Source organism: Sylvia atricapilla, chromosome 27 (genome assembly GCF_009819655.1).
Source record: "Sylvia atricapilla isolate bSylAtr1 chromosome 27, bSylAtr1.pri, whole genome shotgun sequence".
Lineage (NCBI taxonomy): Eukaryota > Metazoa > Chordata > Aves > Passeriformes > Sylviidae > Sylvia > Sylvia atricapilla.
The window spans coordinates 3,941,777-3,963,464 of NC_089166.1; the positions used below are offsets into that span (position 1 = coordinate 3,941,777).

At 66.7% G+C, this 21,688-nt stretch overlaps 3 protein-coding genes across 9 annotated transcripts; 1 reads left to right on the top strand and 2 right to left on the bottom strand.

The window, feature by feature from the left end:
- The first annotated feature begins 619 nt into the window (after window positions 1–619).
- On the top strand, window positions 620–8,769 carry FAM171A2 (family with sequence similarity 171 member A2). Its single transcript, XM_066336533.1, has 9 exons — window positions 620–804; window positions 3,538–3,765; window positions 4,570–4,662; window positions 4,808–4,966; window positions 5,053–5,229; window positions 5,333–5,449; window positions 5,757–5,883; window positions 6,449–7,720; window positions 8,479–8,769. The coding sequence occupies exons 1-9, from the start codon at window positions 696–698 to the stop codon at window positions 8,531–8,533; spliced, it is 2,337 nt and encodes a 778-aa protein (XP_066192630.1). The 5' UTR covers window positions 620–695; the 3' UTR covers window positions 8,534–8,769.
- Window positions 8,770–8,813: 44 nt separating this feature from the next.
- GRN (granulin precursor) lies at window positions 8,814–14,331 on the bottom strand. Of its 6 annotated transcripts, XM_066337006.1 has the most exons (13): window positions 14,294–14,331; window positions 13,292–13,395; window positions 13,148–13,222; window positions 12,961–13,045; window positions 12,773–12,876; window positions 12,543–12,690; window positions 12,363–12,469; window positions 11,591–11,705; window positions 11,415–11,512; window positions 10,648–10,890; window positions 9,683–9,925; window positions 9,057–9,341; window positions 8,814–8,986 (listed from the first exon to the last, which is right to left on the bottom strand). In XM_066337006.1, the coding sequence occupies exons 2-13, from the start codon at window positions 13,379–13,381 to the stop codon at window positions 8,888–8,890; spliced, it is 1,692 nt and encodes a 563-aa protein (XP_066193103.1). In that variant the 5' UTR covers window positions 13,382–13,395; window positions 14,294–14,331; the 3' UTR covers window positions 8,814–8,887. The 6 variants fall into 6 exon arrangements, with proteins under 6 accessions (XP_066193103.1, XP_066193105.1, XP_066193100.1 ...); XM_066337008.1 differs by lacking the exon at window positions 10,648–10,890; XM_066337003.1 differs by having other exon boundaries at window positions 11,415–11,705.
- Window positions 14,332–16,544: 2,213 nt separating this feature from the next.
- On the bottom strand, window positions 16,545–21,219 carry TMEM98 (transmembrane protein 98). 2 transcript variants are annotated; one of them, XM_066336979.1, is made up of 7 exons: window positions 21,143–21,219; window positions 18,979–19,167; window positions 18,457–18,588; window positions 18,172–18,205; window positions 17,736–17,851; window positions 17,247–17,306; window positions 16,545–16,773 (listed from the first exon to the last, which is right to left on the bottom strand). In XM_066336979.1, the coding sequence occupies exons 2-7, from the start codon at window positions 19,107–19,109 to the stop codon at window positions 16,566–16,568; spliced, it is 681 nt and encodes a 226-aa protein (XP_066193076.1). In that variant the 5' UTR covers window positions 19,110–19,167; window positions 21,143–21,219; the 3' UTR covers window positions 16,545–16,565. The 2 variants fall into 2 exon arrangements, with proteins under 2 accessions (XP_066193076.1, XP_066193077.1); XM_066336980.1 differs by lacking the exon at window positions 21,143–21,219 and adding an exon at window positions 19,962–20,031.
- Between the last annotated feature and the right edge of the window lie 469 nt (window positions 21,220–21,688).

Consider the following 21,688-nt stretch of genomic DNA (forward strand, 5'->3'; position numbering starts at 1 on the left):
GTGAGGCTCAAGGAAGTACCACGAGCGGGGTCTGGGATGCTGATGCTGCTACAGGGTCAGTCCCGGGATGACGGTGCCGGTACCATGTCCCTGTGCCGGGGCTTGGGGTGGAGCCGGGCATGGGTCCCGGGAGGCCTGTGCGGTACCGGGGGCAGTGCAAGACTGCCGGTGCCAGTACCGGAGTGAATCCGGCAGTACCGGGTCCCGGTCCTGGTCTCGGGGCGGTACCGGGGGTGGATACAGCGGGTCGGGATCGGTACCGGGGATAGTATCGGGGCTCGAGGCAGTGTCAGAGGTGGATCCGGGGATCGGGGCCGATGTCGGGGGTGGGTCCTGAGATGCCGCTGCCGGTATCAGGGTCAATCCCGGGATGCCGGTGACGATACGGAGTGCCGGTCTAGGTGCCAGAGTGGTCCCGGGCAGCGGTGCCGGCGTCTGCTGCAGCACCGGCGATGGGGCTCGGGGCTCGGGGCACTGTGGGGGGCGGTGCCGGAGCTCCGGGGCGGTGCCGGGGGTTGGTCTGGGGGTCTCGGGGCGGTGCCGGGGGTGGTCCCGGTGCCGGGGCGGTGCCGCTCCGGGGGTGGGCACTGGGCGGCCGTGCCCGGCGGCTCCGGCAGGTGGAGCCCGGTCCCCGCGGCGGGCGGGCGGACGGGCCGGGCGGGCCGGGCATGGCGGGGTAACGGCGCGGAGCCACCATGCGGCCCCGCCGCCTCCTGCCGCCGCTGCCGCCGCTGCCGGTGCTGCTGCTGCTGGCGGCCGCGGGCGGGCGGCGGGCACGGGGCGCGGCGGAGCCGGGAGCGCACGGTGAGAGCGGCCTTTGTGTGCGGGGCGGGGGGCGCCGCCGGCAACACCCTCGCCGCCCTCCCCGCCCGACCCCCGCGCCCACATCCCTCCGGCATCCCTTGGTCCCCACCCCTTGGCCCGCACCACCCCAGCCCGACCGACGCCCCCACTCCCCCATCCCCGCCCGAGCCCCGCACCGACATCCCCCCGGCATCCTTTGAATCCCATCGCCCCCCCCGCGCACCACCCCCCGATCGATCCCGCACCGGCCCCCTCATTCCCGCTCGAACCCCGCCCCGACACCCCCCCGGCATCCCCTGGCTCCGTCACCCCCTCAGCAGCACCGGCCCCCTCCCGACCCCCGCCCCGACACCCCCCGGCCCCACACCCCCATCCCCGCCCTGCCCTCGCCCCGAACCCCCACGATCCCGACACCCCCAACCCCTCCCGGCCCCCTCGGCCCCGACACTCCCCGGCCCCCCCAGCTCCGGCATCCCCGTCCTTGCCCACCGCGCCCCCACCGCGCCCACGATCCCCCGTCCTTTTCCCCCGTCCATGCCCGTTGTCCGTTCCCGGCTCTGTCTGTCCGGCCGCACCCCCGTCTGTCCGTCTGCCTCCCCCTCCCCGGGCGGTTCTGGCCACCGGCGGCCAGAGGGTGATGGGTGGGGGGCCTGGGCAGTGCCAGGGGGTGTAGCTGGTTTTGTGGGGGTCACGGACAGAGCCTGCGGGGACGAGAGGGTGGGGATGGTCCCAAACCTTAAGGTACAGGATGGGGGGGGGGGTGGTCCCGTGCAACGCCGAGGGTTCGTAATGGTGGGTGGGGGTCACAAACCAGGGGGTGAAGGAAGTTGGGTGAGGATCGAGGACAGAGCAGAGGGTTGGTGGGGGTCCTGAGTAGACCTTGAGGGTGTCTGATGCTGGGTGGAGGTCCCAGGTCAGGGGTGCATGATGGTGGGTGGGCAGGGGGGTCCTGAGCAGCACCCGGGGGTGCAGGATGGTGGGGGGGTGCATCCGGCAGGCAGGGTGGGCCTTGGGGTCCCCGCGGTTCCTTGTGACCCCCTGCTGCACCCCAAACCCTCCTGGCAGAGCCCCTGTGCCAGGGTGAGGCATGTCCGGGGGTGAGAGAGGGGCTGTGGGGCGAAGGGGTCCCTAACTCGTCTTGTCTGTGCTGGCTCAGCTCCTCGCTGGCGTCACCCCTGCCCATCCCCGTCCCCGCGGGGTGACAGACATGACAGGGCTCCTCACTGCCACCCCAGGGCCTGGCATCTTCCGCCGCGCCTCATGGGACCGTGGGGTCAGACTGGAGGCACTGGGGTCAGACTGGGAGGCACTGGGGAGCCGGCGAGGGGCCGGTGTGCCTCGCAGTGGCCGTGCCACCCTCCGGGGACCCTTTGGTGATAGTGAGGGGACAGAGAGTGGGGATGGGGACAGCCATGCCTTTGCCCCCGCGCTGGGGGTGGCACAATGGGCCCCCCCCTCTCCAGTGGGGTGGCAGTTGGTGCCAGCTGTCCCCCGGCAGCTGCGGGTGGCCGCGAGGACATTCCTGCCGGCGGGTGCCGGCTGTCCCTGCCGTGGGGGGGACACCCTCGGCCCCTCCATTCCTGGAACTCGCTCCCCCGCCCCTGTGCATCGCTGGAGCAGCTGCTGCGAATTTCCCCCCTCCCTCTCCCATTGCCACATCTGGGCCGCGTCTGGGCCGGGGTGGAGTGCCCGGTGGAGTGGGGGGGTTCCGGGGGGCCGGGGCTGCGGGGGGCCGGGCGGGAGCCCCGGGGCGGCGGGATGAAGGAGGTCGTTGCCTGGGTGACGGCGCCGGAGCCGGGACCGCTGCCAAGGGCTGCGGATCATGCGCAGGATGGCGCTGGCTCGGGGGGGTCGGGGGCACACGGGGGTTTAGGGTCCCCCCCTCCCTCGAGCCGGGCCCTGCAGCGGGGACTTGCCGTGGGGATCCCTCCCTCTCTGCTGGTGGGGCCCGCTGGGGGCGAGGCACCCGACCTTGGGACAGGGGTGAGCAGCACCTGGGGGTGGCCTCTGCTGGGGGGGTTGAGAGGACGTGACTGGGTGCAGCCACCTGGGTGGGCACGGCACCCTGGGGCCAGCACCCCCTCAAGGGGGCACAGGTTGGGCACAACAGTGATGCTCACACCCCTTCAGGACAGTGCCTGCTGCCTACTGGGGAGTACCTGTGACCCACTTGGGTGGTGGCTGTGACCTGCTGGGAATGATGGGCACTGGGATGGGTGCACCACCTGCTAGGATAGTGGCCATGACCCACCAGGATGGTGCCCATGGCTTTCTGGGATGGTGCCTGTAACCTGTCAGGGTGAGTCCCTCCGTCCTGCCTGGATCCACTGGGATAGGTCCCACCACCTGCTGGGGTGGTGAGCATCACCCATCAGGATTGTGGCTGTGATGGTGACCATGACACACCTGTGCTATTGGCCATGACTGCCTGTGATGGGGATGGTGGCCATGACCCAGCAGGACAGGTCCCCACCACCTGTTGGTGCGGTGCCCATCATCCGTCAGGATGGTGCCCGTGACCCCCGGGGATGGTGGCCATGAACTGCTGAGATGGTGTCTGTGACCCCTGGGTTGTTTCCCACCCCCTGCTGGGATGGTGGCCGTTCCCACTGGGTTGGTGGCTGTGACTCCCGAGGTGTGTCCCACCCACCCTTGTCCCTGTGCCGGTGATGCTCCTGGAGTGCTGTGCCCGTGCCTGTGTCCACGCCAATGTCCCCGCCTGTGTCCCCACAGAGGTGCTGCTGCGGGTGCAAGTGTTTGAGAGCGGGACGCTGGCCCCACTGGCACAGGTGGCCCTGGACGTGTTTGGCGCCCGCCGCGCGCTGGCAGCCGGAACCACCGACCACACGGGCACCGGGGTGCTGCCTGTGCCCTACCGCCTGGGCTCCTGGCTGCTTGTCACCGCCACGTGCCGCGGATACGTCACCGCCTCCGTCCCCTGGCGTGTCACCAAACTGCCACGTGAGTCAGCGGGACCCCAAACCTGCAGAGGACCCCAGTTTCTTCCTGGGCAGCTCTGGCTGGGGGTCCCCAATCCCTTACCGTGGTCTCTGGGTCTGACTAGGGGGCACAATCCCTTCTTAAGGGGATTTGATCCATGATGGGGGATCCCAAATCCCTTCCTGAGGGTTCTGGGTCTGGTTGGAGGTCCTCAATTCCTAACTGGAGGGCTCTGAGCCCTGCTGTGGGGTCCTCAGTCCCTTCTTTACAGGGGACCCCTTATAGGTTTCAATTTAGGGGTTGCTTACACAAAGGTATTTGGGAGGAGTCTGTCCCCTTCAGGAGGGGACAACCATGTCCTAGTGGCCCCCGAATCCTCCCATGCCATCCCAGGGCAGGGGAAGTTGGGGGTGCCCCCTGGGATACACTCCAGCTCTTTTCCCCAAGGCAGGGGAGAGTGGGGGGTGGCATCAATGGGGGTCACTGTGGGGGGGGTGGCACACATGGGAGCACTCAGCTGAGCAGATGGGAATGGGGGTACAGGGATTGTGAGGTACAGGATGGGGGATGGGGGGTACTGGAGTGAAGTGATACAGGGACAGGGATGGAGAGTTCCTGGATGGGGTTATGGAGGGTGTGTCCCACCCTGCTCACTGCCTGTCCCCACCTGTTCCTCCAGTCCCTGTCCCCAAATGCACCTCACCCTTTGCTGTCTCCCCCACTGCTTCTGCAGACCCCATCTTCCCCCTCTCCCCATCAGTCCCCACAAGCCTGGGAGGAGTGTGTATTTTGGGGGTCTCCCATCACCCCTTCTTGCCCTTGCAGTCTACGCCTCCATCAGCCTCTACTTGCTCCCGGAGCGTCCGGCCACGCTCATCCTCTACGAGGACCTGGTCCAGATCCTCCTAGGATCCCCAGGTGAGACCCGGGGATGGCAGTGGGTGTCACCACCAGCCCCCCCGGATGCTGCCACCTGCCTTACACTCCCCAGCTGAACCATGGGGTTGGAGCTGGGTGGCACCACCCGCGCCCCCAGGTGCTGCCACCCGCCGTGTCCCCGCAGGTGGCCGTGGGCAGCCGTGGGCGCAGTTTCCACGGCGGGCAGCCCGCCTCCCCCGCAGCTCCACCTACAGCCAGCTCGCCGCGTCCCTCACCACCGCCTCCGGCCCCAGCCTGGCCCGCGCCTTCCCCGCCTTCCTCGGGGCCGAGCCGGACGGCACCGGTACGGGGGACACAGGGGCCTTGCGGAGCGGGGGGTACACCCCATGTGGCCTCCCCTTAGGAATGTCTCCGTCCTTGTTCCCGCAGCCAATGGCACCTGGCTGGAGCTGGCGCCGGTGGTGGCTGTCAGCGTCCACCTGTTCACCGGGAACGGGACCGAGGTGCCGCTGGCCGGCCCCGTCCACCTGTCCATCCCTCTGGGCCCCGACGCCGCGGCTGTGGTGGCCACCACTGTGCCAGCCTGGAGGTTTGACCCCAAGAGCGGTGAGTGCTGACTGGGGGGTGGCAGAGGGGGACACAGCTCCTGCTGGGGGTGCCGGGGGGTGTGATGAGTTTGAGGGGGTCACAGCCCGGTGTGTCCCCTCAGGGCTGTGGGTCCGTAACGGGACGGGGCTGATCCGAAAGGAAGGCCGGCAGCTGTACTGGACATTTGTCTCCTCCCAGCTGGGATACTGGGCAGCAGCTCTGCCCTCCCCCAGCACAGGTAAGGTGACATCTGTGGGTGCCCTCCCAGCCTGTGTCCCTTGGCAGCACCTTGGGGTGCTTCCCTCTATGCCCCCCCGTCGCAGGGCGGCCTAAGGGAGCTGGGACCACCCTGGGGTGCTCCTGGTGGGGTGGGGGCTCCCCCATATCCCATTGTCCCCAGGGCTGTGTGAGGCTGGGGAGACATCGCAGCCCCCTGGGGTGCTCTGGTGGGGGGTTCCCTTTGCCCCTCTGTCCTGGGCCTCTCTGGGGGCAGCCCTCCAGGGTACTCTTAGGAGGGGCTCTCCCTCCGACCCTGTTGTCCCCAGGGCTGGTGGCAATGGCAGCAGGTGTGACAGACATCACCACCTACCACACCATCTTCCTCCTCACCATCCTGGGTGCCCTGGCCCTGCTCGTCCTCATCCTCCTCTGCCTCCTCATCTACTACTGCAGGTCAGCACCGGCTGCGTCCTGACCACGGTGGGGGGTGGGAACAGAATCAGACATTCCATGTGGGAATGGGGGTCAGCACCTGTAACCCCTGGGTACCTCATAGCTGGGGGGGAACATTTCCTGGCACCCTGTTATGGGTTATGGGGAGGGGGCAGCATCCTCCTGGTACCCCTGGGTGCTCTATATCTGGCTTTGGGAAGGGGGGGTACCACCCCATGGCATCCCCAGGTGCCTCGGGCCTGACTATGGGGAAGGGGCAGCACCCTCCTGGCACCCTTGAATCCCCTGTAGCCATTCTGGGGAGTCACCACCCAAATCCCTATAGTTGGCTATGGAGAGGAGGCACCAGCCTGTGGAACCTCAGGGTGCTCTTCAGCTGAATTTAGGAGCCAGACACTAATCTCCAGAACCCCTGGGTGCCCTATAACTGGTTTTGGAGGGTGACACACCACTCCCAAACACGCCTGGGTGCCCTATAGCCCCCCCTCCTCTAGCTCCTTCCAGCAGGCGAGGGAGGGGAGGAGCAGGGGGACCCCCGGCCCCACGTGCGCCCGTCTCCCCGCAGGCGGCGGTGCCTGAAGCCGCGGGCTCAGCACCGCAAGCTGCCGCTGCCGGGGCCGCTGGACGCGGCGCGCCGGGACCAGGCCACCTCGGTGTCCCAGCTGGACCTCCTGTGCGGGGGCAGCCACCTGGAGACCGCCTCCTCGGGGGGGGACACCGACCTGCCCACCCCCAGCCTGCCCCCCTCGACCCGCGAGCTGACCCCCGCCCGGCCGGACTTCTTCCAGCCGCCGGCCCCGGTCCCGCTCCGCGCCGGCCCCCGGCCCCCGGCCGCCACGCTGGCCCCCCGCCGCCGCCAGCCCCCCGCCCACGAGGACTATGGGCGCCCCGGCGAAGCCTTCGGCCTCCGGGCCGCCCGCTCGGTGGACGGGCTGCAACCGCCCGACGAGCACCCCCGGGCCGCCGCCGCCTTCCCCCCGCGGCCCCCCTCGCCCTCGTTCTCCCGTTACGGGGCGCAGCCGACCGAGCACCCGCTGCCTGAGCCCCCCCCGCGCCCGCCCTCGCTGGCCCCCCCCGGGCCCCTGCTCCTCTGCGGGCCCCTGGACCGGGGCGGGGGGGCCGAGGATGTTTACCGGGGGGTGATGCCCACCCTCCTCATCCCCGCCCGCTACATGCGCCTGGCCCCCGGCGAGCCCGAGGGTCCCCCCGAAGCCGACGGGGGCCCCGGTTCAACGGCGGCGACGGCCGCGCCCCCGCCCCCCCCGTCCTCCGGGCAGCCCTTCGAAGAAGGGGAAAACTGGGGCGGGGCTCGTGCCCCCCAACCGGTGAGTGGCTCGGTGGCCATCCCGGTGCTGCTGGACGGGTCGGCGGTGGCCCAGCTTAACGGGGAGCTGCAGGCGCTGGCGGGGCAGCAGCTCCTGGAACTTGGGGGGCCGCGACCCCCGAGAGCCTGGTTCGTGTCCCTGGACGGGCGCTCCTCCCAGGTTCGGCATTCCTACATCGACCTGCAGGGCAGCGAGAGGGGCCCCGGCCCCGCGCCCCCTCCCCGCCTTCCCCGGGCCGCCGGAGGCGGGGAGGAGGACGGGGGGCCCCGGCCCCCGCTGCCCGCAGCCTCCCCCGAGGACAGCTCGCTGGCGCCCTTGCTGGAAGCGGGCAGCGGGGGGCGGCGAGGGGGGGGCAGCGGGCGCAGCAGCGCCAGCGACGCCCCCCGAGACTCCCTGACCAGCCCCGAGGAGGAGGCGCTGGCCGAGGCGGGCGACGGAGGGGACGAGGGGGGTGACCGCAAGAGCCCCTGGCAGAAGCGGGAGGAGCGGCCTCTGATGGTCTTCAATGTCAAGTGAGTGTGGGGAGGGCACTCCCCTGGTCCCGGGGTGGGGGCCGAGTCCCGGGGGGTGCTGAGATGGTGAGGACACCGCTGCTGTCACCCATCTCAACCCACCACTGTCCCGCCCGGCCACTGTCCCCCACTACCGTCCTCTGTCATCACTGTCTCGTCACTGTGCCATCCGACTACCATCTCATCCCACCACCATCCCATCTGTCATCCTGTCCCAGCAGTCCCATCCCACCACAATCCCACACAACCATCACCTCATCCCTCCACTGTCATCCCCATCCCACCCTCCCACCAGTGTCTGTCACTGTCCCATCCTATACTGCCATGCCATCCCACCATCCTCCCCACACCATCCTGCCTTGTCACTGTCCTCTCCCACCACTGTCCCAGCCCACCACCATCCTCTCCTGCCACCGTCGTGTCACATCACTGTCCCACCCCACCACAACCCCATTCCACCACCACGTCATCCCACCACCACGCTCTCTTTCTGTCATCAGCCCTCCCACTCTTCTCATCCATTCTGGTCCCTGTTCCTTGCCCAGTCCCTCCCAGTGTCCTGCCAGGGGAGAGGCCAGAGAGACCACATCCAGGCCACCTGTGTCTCCATCTGCTTGCTCTGCCACACGGGATCCTGCTGCCCGTCCCTTCTGCATGCCATCCCAACACCACCATCCACCTCCCTGTCTTTTGGGGGTGGGAATTGCATGCTCCATGTCCCCCAGTCCTGAGCCATGTCCCCACTTGTGTCCCCACAGGACAGGGGGGGCTGGCACTGCCCCCCGAGCCAGCGGTGCCTCCAAGCTGCCATAGGAGCCGGGGGACTCCGGTCCCCCCACCCTCATCCCCCTTCGAATTTTAACTGTGTTTCTAAATGTTTTCTACGTGGTGAGGATGAAGAGGGGTCATTGGGGCCAGGCTGGCAGAGGGAGGGCCATGGGGACCCCCCCGGGTGCCAGGCTGGGCAGGGAGCTGCTGCCTGCACCTGCCTGCACGTCCTGCCTGCTCCTTAGAGGCATTAATATATTAAACACACAAAATCCCCCCTGCCTCCGCCTCCTGCCTCAGTTTCCCCCTCGCCAGGAGCCATGGATGGAGTTTCTCCTAGAAACCGTTTATTGGGGTGGTGGCACTCAGGGAAGGGGGGGGATGGTGTCCCCAGAGATGTCAGAGCAGGTCCCAGCGCTGGGGGCTGCACCCCCAGCCCCCCGCAGTGCAGCGGGACCCCGCGGGGCAGCAGTGGCGGCCATCGGAGCAGCAGGAGCCCTGCAGGGAGAGACAGAGTGAGAGGGGGGTGATGCCACCCCCACCCCCACCCTGGTGTCCCCCCACTCACCTGGGCGAAGGGGCAGCACCCCCAGGAGCCTCCCCGGGCCTGGCAGCACCGCTGGCCCCTGCGGCAGGAGCCAGCGGCACCGCAGGGCACGAGGCCACCCGGCTGGGTGCCAGTGGCTCGCAGTGGGATGGGGGGTGCCCGGCGGGGGGCTGAGGGGGCCTGGTGGGGGGCTGCGGGGGTTGGCAGTAGTGGGGTGGGCGCCAGCAACTTCTCACAGCTCTCGGTGGCAACGTTGCAGGTGTAGCCCCGGGGACAGCAGTGCTGGTGGTCCCCACAGCAAACAGCCTGCGGGACATTCAGGATGGGGTCAGTGGGGGACATGGGTGTCTGGGGGACACAGGTACATCAGGGACCCAGGTACCCGAGTGTCCCTGGCAGAGCCCCAGGGAGTGTGCCAAACCCTGTCCCCAAGGTGCCCACAGAGCATCCATGGAGGGGACTAGTGAGAAACGTGGGAATGTCCCATGTCCCTGGTGCCCCTAAGCTGTGCTTGTCCCCAAAGGGGGGGGACACGCTCTGTCCCAACCCCCTTCCATTCCACTCCCAAATCCTTATTCCCCAGGACAACATCCCATCCCTGGGATGCCCCCACCCCCAGGACCCCAAACTCCAGGTACTCCCCCGACCTGCTCGAGGGGGCAGCACCCCCAGGTGCCCAGGCTCAGCCGGCAGCACGTGCTCCCATCAGGACAGCTCATTTTTTCATCACACTTGACATCCTTCAGTGTCACCTGTCCTCCTCGGGGCAGTGCCGGGATCTTGAGCACCCAGGGCTGGCGGGTGCCCCCCTCCTTCAGGCAGCTGCCCTTCTGGGGGTCGCAGGTGTAGCCCTGGGGGCAGCAGTGCACGTGGTCGGGGCAGCAGACAGCCTGGAGGGCAAAGAGGGGGGGCTGAGCACAGGGGACCCCCAGCAACACAGCTGGGGACCTCCAGGGGACAAGTCCCCTCCAACCTGTTCCTGCCCTCCCCTGTTCCGTGTCCCCCCCAGACCCAGCCTGGCTGCATCCCCACTTTGAGGGGGGCAGATATGAGGAGCCCCTTGTGATGCTTCTGCCCCTCTGTGGGATGCACAAATGTCCCATGAGCATCCTCATGTGGTCTTGTGTGCCTGTGTCACCTGCCACTGGAGCCCCAAATGGTCCCAGTTAGCAGACGGCGTCTGACTGGGGTTGGGTGGCAGCAAAGGGGCCCTGTGTCCCATGGGGACATCAGGGGTTTGGAGCCTGCCCTGCCCATCCTGGAGAAGAAGGGACATCTGCCCTCATCCTTCAAGCAGCAAAGGGGGACATCTGGCCTTGACCCTCCTGGGGAAAAGGAAACATTGGCCTTTGTCCCCTCAGGGCACAGGAGACCCTCAGTCCATGGGGCTGTTGAGGGGAACAGGTAGTGTCTGTGCCCTGCTGAATGTTCCCATGTTCCCCAGTTGGGTGCTCCCCACCTGGGGTCCATTGAGGCATTTTCCCCCCTACCAAGGACACCCCAGGACCCTGTGGAATCTCTGCTCAGTCCAGGACAGCTTGCTCCCCTAGGTGCATCTCCAGGCCCCCCACTCCACACAGGTATGGACCCCCATGGGCAGAGCCCCCCACACCTGCTCCAGAGGGCAGCACCCCCAGGTGCCCAGGCTCATCCGGCAGCACGTGGTCCCATCAGGACAGCTCGTCGTTTCATCACAGATTACATTCCCTGATGTCACCTTTCCCTCCCGGGGCAGTGCCGGGGTCTTGCGCACCCAGGGCCGGCGGGTGCCCCCCTCCTGCAGGCAGCTGCCCCCCTGGGGGTCGCAGGTGTAGCCCTGGGGGCAGCAGTGCACATGGTCGGGGCAGCAGACAGCCTGGGGGGCAAAGAGGGGGGGGCTGAGCACAGGGGAACACCCCAGGGACTGCCAGCTCTGTAGGAGGGGGGACAAATGTGTCCCCTCCTGCCCCTGCCTCAGCAGTGAGGAATGGGGGACATGGGGACCCCCTCATTGTTCTTGACTTCCCTCCTCAATGGGACTCGGGCAGATCCCTGAGCATCCTGGTGGCTTCATGTCCCTTTACCACCTCCCACCAGTGGAGCCCCAAACTGGTCCCAGTTAGTACAGGGAGTCTGACCGAGGACTGTCAAAGTGTCACCCCCATCCCCGTGTGACATCAGAGAACAGGAGCCCTCCTGGGGACATCTCCCAGTCCGGGAGGGGCATCCTTGTCCCTCCAGGGGGGACCCTCATCATTGTCCCTCCCAAAGTGGACATCAAACGTTGTCCTGGGCAAGTACAAGAACACCCACCCTTGTCCTCCTCAGTGGAGTAAGACACAGCTGCCCTTATCCCACCCAGGGGGACAGTGGACATCTGCCTGTCCTAGGGGGCCATACCTGCTCAAGGGGGCAGCACCCCCAGGCCCCCGAGATGAGGCGGCAGCACGTGTTCCCATCGGGACAGCTCGTTCTCTCATCGCACCTGACATCACGAGCTGGGGACAGGGGACAGTTAGGGCTGGTGTCCCCTCCCCGGGACATGGCAGGGGGTGGTTGCTCCCTGGGGATCTCACCTGTGGGCAGTGCTGCCAGGGGTGCAGAGGCCCCCAGGGAGGTGCAGGTGGAGTGGACCAGGTCACAGGTGGTGCCCTGGGGACAGCAGTGCTGCTTGTCACTGCAGCACACGGCCTGTGGAGAGACATGGGATGACAAGGACCCTGGGGATGTGGACAAGGGGGTGCACAGCATAGGGGCATGGTATGGAGGTTGCCTGGGGACAGCAGTTTTGCCCATCACTGCAGGACATGGCTTTGGGGGAGAGATATGGGATGACAGGGACCCTGGGGACAAGGACAGAGTGTGAAGAGCATGGGGGGCATGGCGTAGGGTGCCTGGAGTACAGTGCAGAGTGCCTGGTATGGGGACATGGCACGGGGAGGGGTGTCCAGGGCCCAGTGTCTACCACAGGATGCCCAGCAAAGTGTGTCTGGTGTGGGATGATTGGGACAGGGTGCCTAAAATAGGGTGCCTGGCAACACTGTGTGATACTTGGAATTGGGATGTCCAGAATAGGGTGCCTGCATGGACTGGTATGGGATGAGTGGTGTGTGCTGGGGGTGTGGGGTGCCTGGTTTGGAGTGCCCAGTGAGGGGTGGCTGGCACAGACTGCCTGGCAAGGAGTGCTTGGTTTGGGGTGCCTGATGGAGGATGGCCAGAATTTGGGTGTCTGGCATGGGGTGCTTGGTTTGGGGTGCTCAGTAAGGGGTGGCTGGTTTGGGGTGCTGGGCACAGGAGGTTTGGCACAGCTGCCCATCCTGGGGTGCCCACGGCTGTGCCAGCACTCACGTTCTGCAGGGGACAGCAGCCGTACTGCGTTGGGGACAGCTGGCAGCAGGTCGCCCCGTCAGGACACACCGAGCGGCCGTCGGGACACAGCACCTGGCGCAGTGCCACTGAGGGGACACACAGTGTCACCATGTCCCCTCTGAGGGCACAGTGAGGGCACCCCGAGGGGACACCCCTTACCTGGGGTGGGGGGCTGGCGCTTCCAGGCAGGGAAGGCTGTGCTCAGGGGGACGTCAGTGTCACCGGTGGGGGACACACAGCGCCCGTGGGTCAGGTCGCAGATGGTGGCATGGGGACAGCAGTGCACCTTGTCAGCACAGCATGAGGCCTGTGGGTGCCAGCCGCGCTCGTCACAGCGATGGCCACGCCAGGTCCCCCCCTCAGTGTCCCCATGTCCCCACACCCCATACCTGGGGCATGGGGCAGCACCCCCAGGCACCGCTGCTCGTCACACAGCACGTGGCATCATCGGGACACTCGGACTGGCCATCAGGACAGGGGACAGCACGGGGGGCTGCAGAGACAGGTGAGGCATCCCCGTGTCCATCCTGTCCCCTCGAGGCCCGCCCCTGACCCCCACCCACCCGTGTCCCTGTACCCAGGTCTGTGACACACGACTCCCCATCAGCACCGCAGTGGGACCCTCGGGGACAGCAGTGGTGGCCCCCAGCGCAGGGGACACTCTGAGGAGAAAGAAGGGGGTGGGAGGACAGGGGTGTCAGGGAGGGCTCCTCAAATGATGACAAGGAGAGGGGGGAAACTGAGGCACAGGGGATGGGGCTCACCTCTGGCAGCTGGCAGCTGGTGGGAGGGCAGGATGAGCTGTCCTGGCACCCCATTGCACTCTGGGCAGGCAGGACCTGGGGGGGCACAGGGGGGTTATCATCCCCTGCTGAGCCCCCCAGACCCCCCAAACCCTGTGCACTCACCGGGGTGACGGGGCAGGGTCCTCCATGAGGACAGGGCAGCTGGGCCCCTGCGCCAGCCAGGGCGACCCACAGCAGCAGGAGGGTCTTCATGACTCTGGGGGCACCTGCAGGACCCCCCCGAACCCCCCGGCCTCAGTTTCCCTTCTCACTGAGCAGACAGGCACCTCTGGCCCCCAAATCTCACTTCTTCTTTCAACCACGTGTTGGGAAAACCCCAGACCTCCGCTTTACCCAGTTCCCCCCCCTTTACCCAGCCCCCCGGTTTTACCCACCTCACCCAGTCCCCCACCCCAGGGTGCTGGGGGGCACCTCAGGGGGCTGGGGGTGCCCCACAGAAAGCGGGGGGGCACTGCGGCGTGTGGCACCCCAACCGCGCCCCGATAACATCTCCCTGCGGCGCCGGACGGCCCCCCCGCCGCTCCCCGTCCCGTCCCACTTCCACAATCACTTTCACTTCCCTTTCCCCGTTGGTGACACCTCCCCGCCGCCCAGGGGTGTCACAGGGGCCGCTGTGTCTCACGGCGGGGGCTCTGCTCCCCTCGCTGCCGGGACGGCTCGGGGAGACCCTGGTGTCACTGCACGCCCCCCACCCCTGCAACCTCCCAGGGCAGGGCTGGCCTCTACCCCCGACATCCCCCAGCACCAGACCCAGCGCTCCCAGTGCTCGAAGCACGCCTCCCAGCAGGAACTCCCCGTACATTCCCCCCGACCGCCAGGTTCTCCCGGGGAATGCCAGCGCTCCCTCCTGCCTCCCAGTACCTCCCAATGCTCCCAGCACCTCCCCGTCGTCCGTTTGACTCCCAGGTCCCTCCAGTACCTCCCAGCGCCTCCCGTGACTCCCAGTTCCTCCCGGGACTCCCAGTTCCTCCTAGCAGCTCCCAGTCCCTCCCAGCTCTGCCCGTGACTCCCGTGCTCCCAGTCCATGAGGGTTACCCCCGTGTGTGCCGCTGTCTCCCAGTCCCTCCGAGTCACCCCTGACCCCCGGTGCCTCCCAGTACCCACCAGCGCTCCCAGTTCCCTCTCCCGGTCCCTGCCGCAAGCCCCCCTCCCGCTGGCCGCAAGCCCCACCCCCTCCGCCCATTGGCCGTCCGCCTTATGCGCCGCGCCCCCATTGGCCAGCCCGGGGCTGAGGGGGCGGGCACAGCGGCCGCCACAACCCTCGTCACGTGACGGGAGCTCACGTGACCGCACCCCCCACCCCCCCGGGGCTCCGGGCGATGGAATCTGGGGGATCTCGGCCGGACCCCCGCAGTGACCGGGGCACACACACCCCATAGCCTCCCCTGCCCAGGGCACACAGACCCCACAGACCTGCCCGGGGCACACAGACCCCTCTGCCCGGGGCACACAGACCCCTCTGCCCGGGGCACACAGCCCCCACAGACCCCCTGCCCGGGGCACACAGACCCCACAGACCCCCCCTGCCCGGGGCACACAGACCCCTCTGCCCGGGGCACACAGACCCCTCTGCCCGGGGCACACAGACCCCACAGACCCCCTGCCCGGGGCACACAGACCCCTCTGCCCGGGGCACACAGACCCCTCTGCCCGGGGCACACAGCCCCCACAGACCCCCTGCCCGGGGCACACAGACCCCTCTGCCCGGGGCACACAGACCCCTCTGCCCGGGGCACACAGCCCCCACAGACCCCCTGCCCGGGGCACACAGACCCCTCTGCCCGGGGCACACAGACCCCTCTGCCCGGGGCACACAGACCCCATAGCCTCCCCTGCCCGGAGCACACAGACCCCCTGCCCAGGGCACACAGACCCCCCTGCGCAGGGCACACAGACCCCACAGACCCCCCTGCGCAGGGCACACAGACCCCACAGACCCCCCTGCCCGGGGCACACAGACCCCACAGACGCCCCCTGCCCCGGGCACACAGACCCCACAGACCTGCCCCGGTCACACAGACCCCACAGACCCCCTGCCCGGGGCACACAGACCCCACAGACCCCCTGCCCGGGGCACACAGACCCCACAGACCCCTGCCCGGGGCACACACACCCCATAGCCTCCCCTGCCCGGGGCACACAGACCCCACAGACCCCTGCCCGGGGCACACAGACCCTGCTGCCCGGGTCACAGGGTTTCGCCCCTCGGTTTTGCTGAGCCCTCCAGACCTCGCTCCTAGGGCAGGCAGCATCTCCAGACCGCCCCAGATCCTCCCCAACCCCCTTAAACTTTCATCAGCCTCCTCCAGTCCTCCCCAATCTCCCCGACCTTCTCAAAAACTCCAATCTTTGCCCCCCAAACTTCCCCAATCTTCCCTCCCAATGCCCCTAAATCCTCTCCAAATACTCTTCAACCCCCTAAGCTCCAAAGACCCCTTCAACCTTTCCAACCCTTCCCAGAATTTCCAACCTCCCTCTCCAAGCCCTTCCCACCCTCCCCAAGCTCCCTTAAATTCCCCCCAAACCCCTTTCCACCTCCCCAAACATTCCCTCAACTCCCAACTCCTACACCAACTCTTTCTTCTCCAAATCACCCCCTCCCCAGTCCCAATAAATTCACTTCAAAATCTCTTCCAACCACTCCAACACTCTCTAAATCTCCCTTCAACCCCCCTAAATTTCAATTCCCTCCAAACCCTCCCTAAACTCCAAACCTCCCCCTCCAACACCCCAAATCCACTGCAAACCCCCCAAACCACCTCCAACCTTTCCAAAGTCCTTTAAGCCCATGCCAACCTCTCTCCACACTCCCTTCCCAGACCCCCATCTCCTCCAAATCCCCCTCCAATGCCCTGAAATTCTCTCTAAACCCCTCAAACCCCCTCCAAACTCCCTCCCAAGCCCTCCAAAACTGTCCCTAGACCTCTAACCCCAACAAATCTGCCTCCAACCCCTCCAAACCACATCCTCACTCCCTTTCAAGTCCCCCAAACCCTGCCTATACCCCCACCCCCTCCAAATCCACCTCCAACCCCCCAAAATCCCCTCTAACCCACGCAAACCATCTCTGACCTTCAAAATCCTTTAAACTCCCCTTCCAACCTTTCTCCACACTCCCTTCAAGTCCCTCAACCCCTCCCTAGACCCCCCCAGCTCCTCCAAATCCCCCTCCAATGCCCTGAAATCCCCTCAGCCCCCCTCCACACTCCCTCCCAAGCCCCTCAATCCCTCCCCAGACCCCCAACCTCCCCTTCAACACCCCCGTTCCCCCACCCCGGACCCCTCCCCATCTCCTCTCCATCCAGACAGCACATCACCAGCCCACGCCAGAGCCGCCGGTGCCGAGCTTGGGGGGCACACGGGGCCTTTATTGGGGTCAGATGGCCGACTGCTCCTGGCGGGGGGGCTCGGCGGGGCCCGGGGGCCGCTCGGGCTCGGTGGCCATGGCAGCCTGGCGCAGCACGGCCATGTGCTCCTCGGCGGCCGCCAGCGACCGCTCCACCCAGTGGCGGGCGGCCGGCTGGCGACAGGCGCTGCGGGTCACCAGCACCAGGTGACTGACCGACAGCAGCAGCGCCGCGGCCCTGCGGGGACACGGGGCTGTCACCGCCCTGTCACCCCCTGCCCCACGGTGCCCCACGGCCCCTAGTTTGTCTGTCTGTGGTGACCAGAGACAGGACCCAGGGAATGGCCTGAGGTTGTTGGGATGGAGCAGGGGGCTTGGGATGGAGCTCAGGGGAAGGTCCTTCCCCCAGAGGGTGCTGGGCACTGCCCAGGCTCCCCAGGGAATGGTCCCGGCCCGAGCTCCAGGAGCCTTTGGACAGCGCTGCCAGGGATGCCCAAGGTGGGGTTGTTGGGGGTCTGTTGAGTGATCCTTGGAGTCCCTCCCAGCCTGGGATATTCGGGGATATTCTGTGATCTGCTCACACCCAAGGGGCCTCCCTGTCCTGCTGGGTCACCCAAGGGTGTCCCCAGAGGTATGGTATGGGATAGGGGTGTCCCCACCCACAGGTATCCCCCCACCCAGGAGTGTCCCTGTCCTTCCCGCTGCTGTCACCTTGCATCCAGCAGTTTGGGGTCCAGCGGGGGGTACATGGATCTCACCACATCGTCCACCCTGTGGTGGGGACAGCATTAACCCCAGGCGACACTGTGATGACACCTCCAGCATACCCACCCCAGGCCTCAAGAGCCCTCTTGGAGCCCTGGGACCCCCCCTAGAGCCCCAAGAACCCCCTGAGCCCCAGGACTCCTCCCAGAGTCCCAAAATTACCCCAGGGCCCTGGGACACCTTCCAGAGTCCCTGGACACCCCTAAAGTCCCCAGGTTTCCTTCCAGAGTCCCCAAGTCCCCCCCAGTGCCTCAGGAACCCCCCTAGAGCCCGGGGACACCCCCAGAGGCCCCACGACCCCTCCAGACCTACTTTGTCCCAAATCTCTGGGGACCCTCCAGAGTCCTGGAATTCCCCCCCTAGTCCCCAGGGACACCCCAGAGCCACAGGACCCCACCTGAGAGCCCTGGGACCCCCCCAGACATCCCCTGTCACCTGGGGCTGATGCGCTTGGCCACCACGATGATGTCCCCCAGGCTGGCTGGGGATTTCACACGTGCACCCGAGCCCATGGTCATGGCCACCAACTTCTCTGTCAGCGTGTGACAGATCTGGGGGACAGCGGTGGGCACTCAGTGCCACCAATCACCACTAGTGCCACAAGTGCCACCTACCATCAGCACCAGTGTCACCAGTACCAAAAATGACACCATTGCCACCATTACCGCAAGTGCTGCCCACCACTGACACCAATGTCACTAGTGCCACTGGTACCACTGCTGCCACCACTCCCACCAGTGTGACCCTTGCCACTAGTGCCACTGGCCACCACTGCCACCAGCTCCAGCAGTACCACCAGTGCTGCCATTGCCACCAGTTTCACCAGTACCACCAGTGTCACCACTGCCACCAGTGTCATGCCCTGACTCACCTTCAGGATGGCGATGCAGTGGGACACCAGACCCCTGTGGAAAGGGAGAAGGGTGTGAATCCACCTGTGCCCCCCTGCTCTGTCCTTGTCCCTCATGTGTCCCCCCTCTCCCACCAGCCCACCCCCGTGCCCCCCCCGACCTATGGGGATATTCCCATCCCAAGACCATATTGAGGACCAAACCCATGCCTTGGTGACCTCCAAATCTGTCCCCTGCATCCCATGATGGGGGGCTGGCACTGCACAGGGCTCCCTAGCAGTGGGGGGGACACAGGAGACACTCACGAGGCATCCTCAACCCAGTCCTCATTCTCCAGGATGGCCTCGATGTGGGGGTTGGTGATGACCACGTCATCCAGCTCCAGCTCCGAGGGCTCTGACGGCGTCTCTGTGGTCCCCATCAGGTCCACGATGGGTCTGTCAGAAACATGGGGGACATCCCACCAAGGGCCACCTCCCTGGGCTGTTCCACAGCCCCCGTGGCCCTGATGCTGGTGGACATGTTTCCACCTTTTCCGCCTGGTGATGTGGATGTGTCCCAAACTTCTTCCCTATGATGATGTCCCCTGCATCATCCCCCTGATCACAGTGAATGTGTCCCCATCTTTGTTCCCTGGATGATGTTGGACATGTCCCCAGCTTCGCCCCCTGATGATGGTGGATGTGTCCCCATCTTTGTCCCCCTGATGACCATGGACATGTCCCCCACATTGTCTCCTTGACATGTCGCACTGTCTCCAGCCCATGGGGGTTGGGGTCCCTCCCTGGTGGGGACAGGGACACTGCCACCCCTGTGGGCTCACTCACTTGGTGTCGTAGTGGTGGCGCAGGTCCTTGGGGTGACAGTAGCGCTGCCTGCACACCACGACCAGTGCCACGAAGGACGCCAGGAAGATGGTGGCCAGCACCCCGATGGCCACGATGACAACTGTCTCCATGACTGTTGTCCCCGACGAAGGGGCTCAGGCGTCCGATGCCATCACAGCACGCTGGGGGCTGCAGTGACAGAGGGATTGGGGGGGTTGGAACCCCACAGATTTTCTCCTCTCCATCCCCACACCCCAAAATGCCCGGCCAGGACCTGGTGTCACGCCCTGTCCCCGGGGTCTTTCTAGGCAGTGTCACCTAGGGGACTCTGGGTGTGGGTTGCAGCAGGATTTGGGGGGCTGCCCTCATCCCATCACCATGGCCATGAAGACACAGGGACAGGGGCCAGGATCAGGAGAGCAAGGCTTGGGCCATAGGGGGGTGTGGGTACCCCCAGATGTGTCCTTCTGGGGACCCCCACCCACAGCCCTGTCCCTATGTGGACATGGAGATCCCCAGAGCCTGACCCTGATGGGGACCCCCAGAGTTTTTCCCTATGGGGCCATGGGGACGCCAGAGACTGATCCCTATAGGGACCCCAGAGTTCCTGTCCCTATGGGGCCACAAGGACACCCAGGATCTTTCCCTACAGGCCCATGGGGCTCCCAGAGTCTGGTCCCTAAGGAGACACCCCTAGTTCTGATTCCTATGGGGTCATGTGGACCTCCAGAGGCCCCTTTCCATGGGGATGCCCCAAATCTGATCCCAGCTGGGCCATGGGGACCCTCGAGCCACCCCTGCTGCCGTAGCAGAGCCTGTGTGTCCCTGTGCCCATAGACAGCAGGACACCAGCCATACCAGGCCCAGGGGACCCCATGTCCCCACACGAACGAACTCCAAGTCCCTGTCGGGTCCCCACCCTGCGGGGGGACCACCCCCGTGCCCACCCCGCGGGCCGGGGGCTCCATCCCTGCCCTCCCTACCTGCTCCAGCCGGGAGGCACCGCCGGGCGGGACACGGGGACACGCGGGGACGGTGCCACTTCCGTGCCGGGTGTGCAAACACGGCCAGCGCCGACCTTCGCCCCCTGACTCACACCTGGGCCCCCCACTAAGGGGAGGTGCGGGATGGGCCCCCGAAACCCTCCAGGCCGACTGCTCCCCTCCTCCTCCCACCCTGGTTTTGTTTTCTTTCTCCCCTAAATCCCATTGAGTTTTAAGCCAGGTTTAGGGACTTGGCTTAAATTTCCAGCCCGGCTGCACTTGTCCCTGCAACCCGACAAGGGGACAGTGAGGGGGGGACAAGGTGGCCCCCGCCCCCTCTCGGCCACTTTCTCACTGCGATTAAAGCCTTAGGAGGGATTTTGGCTGCCAAAGCTGCTTTTGCTGTAACCCCCTGGTGCCTGGTCCTGGGCGGGGGAGGGGACGGGACAGCCCGAGGGGTGTCCCCAGGGCCCCCAAAGTGTCGCCAGCGCCGCCCCCAGCCCCAGGGGGTGTCCCTGTCCCGGCTGGGTGGCGGTGGCACTCTGCCCGTGCAGCACCAGGGAAGGTGGGAGCGGCACCAAGGGGGAAGGGGCAGTCTGGGGGGGCACTGGGAGGGGAGGTCACTGCTGGGGGGTCTGGGGGGTCCGAGGAGCGGGGGGTTGCTGCTGGGAGGGCACTGTGAGGGTCTGGGGGGGCCGGGAGCTGCCGGGGGGTGTCTGGAGAGTCCCTGTGAGGGTCTGGGGGGTGCCGGGGGTCCCATGACGTTCTGTGGGGGAGGATGAGCGGCTGAGTGGGCGCTGTGAGGATCTGGCGGAGGGAGCTCCGCTGTTCAGCGGGCCCAGGGGACGCTGTGAGTGTCTGGGGGTGTGGGGGGTCGCTGCTGGAGGAGGGACCCGGGGTGTTTGTCCGGGGGGCTCTGGGGGAGTCGCTGCTGGCGCTGCCCGCCCCCGCACGGCCCCGGCTGCCGGGGGGCTGAGGGGGTCCCGCCTGGGCCTGGGGCTCACTCCGGGGGCCCCGAGGGGGCTCTCTGGGGGTCTCGGCACGGCTCTATGGGAGGGATCGCTCCCAGGGGGGCCCTACAGCGCCTGGGGGATGGCTGGGGGGGTCCCGGCCGGGAGATCCCCTCCCGGCTCCCTCGGCGACCCTCCCGGATCCCCCCAGCCCCTCCCGGCCCCCCGCACCTGGAGCGGCTCCGCGGCGGCCGCGAACAAAATGGAGCCGGGCGGGGGGCGCGGAGCGGGGCCGGGAGCGGGGTGGGATCGGGCCGGGAGCGGGGTGGGATCGGGCCGGGAGCGGGGATCGGCCGGGCTCTGCCTCCGGGACCGCCCCCCTCCCGCCCCGCACCGCCCCGGGGGTCCCCTGCGCCTCCCAAAGTTCTTAAAGTGCGTCCCATGCATCCAAAAGTGCCGCTGAATGTCCCAAAGCGCTCCTACTGCACTCCTGAAGAATCCCCTCTTGTCACAAAGCACCGCCTTGTGCTCCAAAGCGGCCCCAGTGCATGCCAGTGGCTCTGTTCTGTCCTTAAGTGCCCCTGCTGCACCCTCGAAGCATTACCTTGTTCCCCAAGGTATCCCCTTGTGCCCCCAAATTACCCCCTGCATTCCAAATAGTCCCTTTCCTGTCCCCAGTTGTGTCCCCTTGTGTCCTGGTTGCATCCCAAATTGTCCCCATTGTGTCCCTGCACTCCTGGACTTTGTATCCTGAAAATCCTTGTGCCCCAAAATGAC

Excerpts from the sequence above, each read along its gene's own strand:
- FAM171A2 (XM_066336533.1), top strand. The coding sequence starts at position 696 with ATGCGGCCCCGCCGCCTCCTGCCGCCGCTGCCGCCGCTGCCGGTGCTG. Across the intron at positions 4,663-4,807 it reads GATCCTCCTAGGATCCCCAG|GTGGCCGTGGGCAGCCGTGG; the intron begins GTGAGACCCGGG and ends GTGTCCCCGCAG. Across the intron at positions 5,450-5,756 it reads TCTGCCCTCCCCCAGCACAG|GGCTGGTGGCAATGGCAGCA; the intron begins GTAAGGTGACAT and ends TGTTGTCCCCAG.
- GRN (XM_066337003.1), bottom strand. The coding sequence starts at position 13,381 with ATGAAGACCCTCCTGCTGCTGTGGGTCGCCCTGGCTGGCGCAGGGGCC. Across the intron at positions 12,470-12,542 it reads GCGCCAGCCCCCCACCCCAG|TGGCACTGCGCCAGGTGCTG; the intron begins GTAAGGGGTGTC and ends GTGTCCCCTCAG. Across the intron at positions 10,891-11,414 it reads GGTGCTGCCCCCTTGAGCAG|GCTGTCTGCTGCCCCGACCA; the intron begins GTATGGCCCCCT and ends TTTGCCCCCCAG.
- TMEM98 (XM_066336979.1), bottom strand. The coding sequence starts at position 19,109 with ATGGAGACAGTTGTCATCGTGGCCATCGGGGTGCTGGCCACCATCTTC. Across the intron at positions 18,589-18,978 it reads CGCCACCACTACGACACCAA|ACCCATCGTGGACCTGATGG; the intron begins GTGAGTGAGCCC and ends TGTTTCTGACAG. Across the intron at positions 16,774-17,246 it reads CCCAAACTGCTGGATGCAAG|GGCCGCGGCGCTGCTGCTGT; the intron begins GTGACAGCAGCG and ends GTGTCCCCGCAG.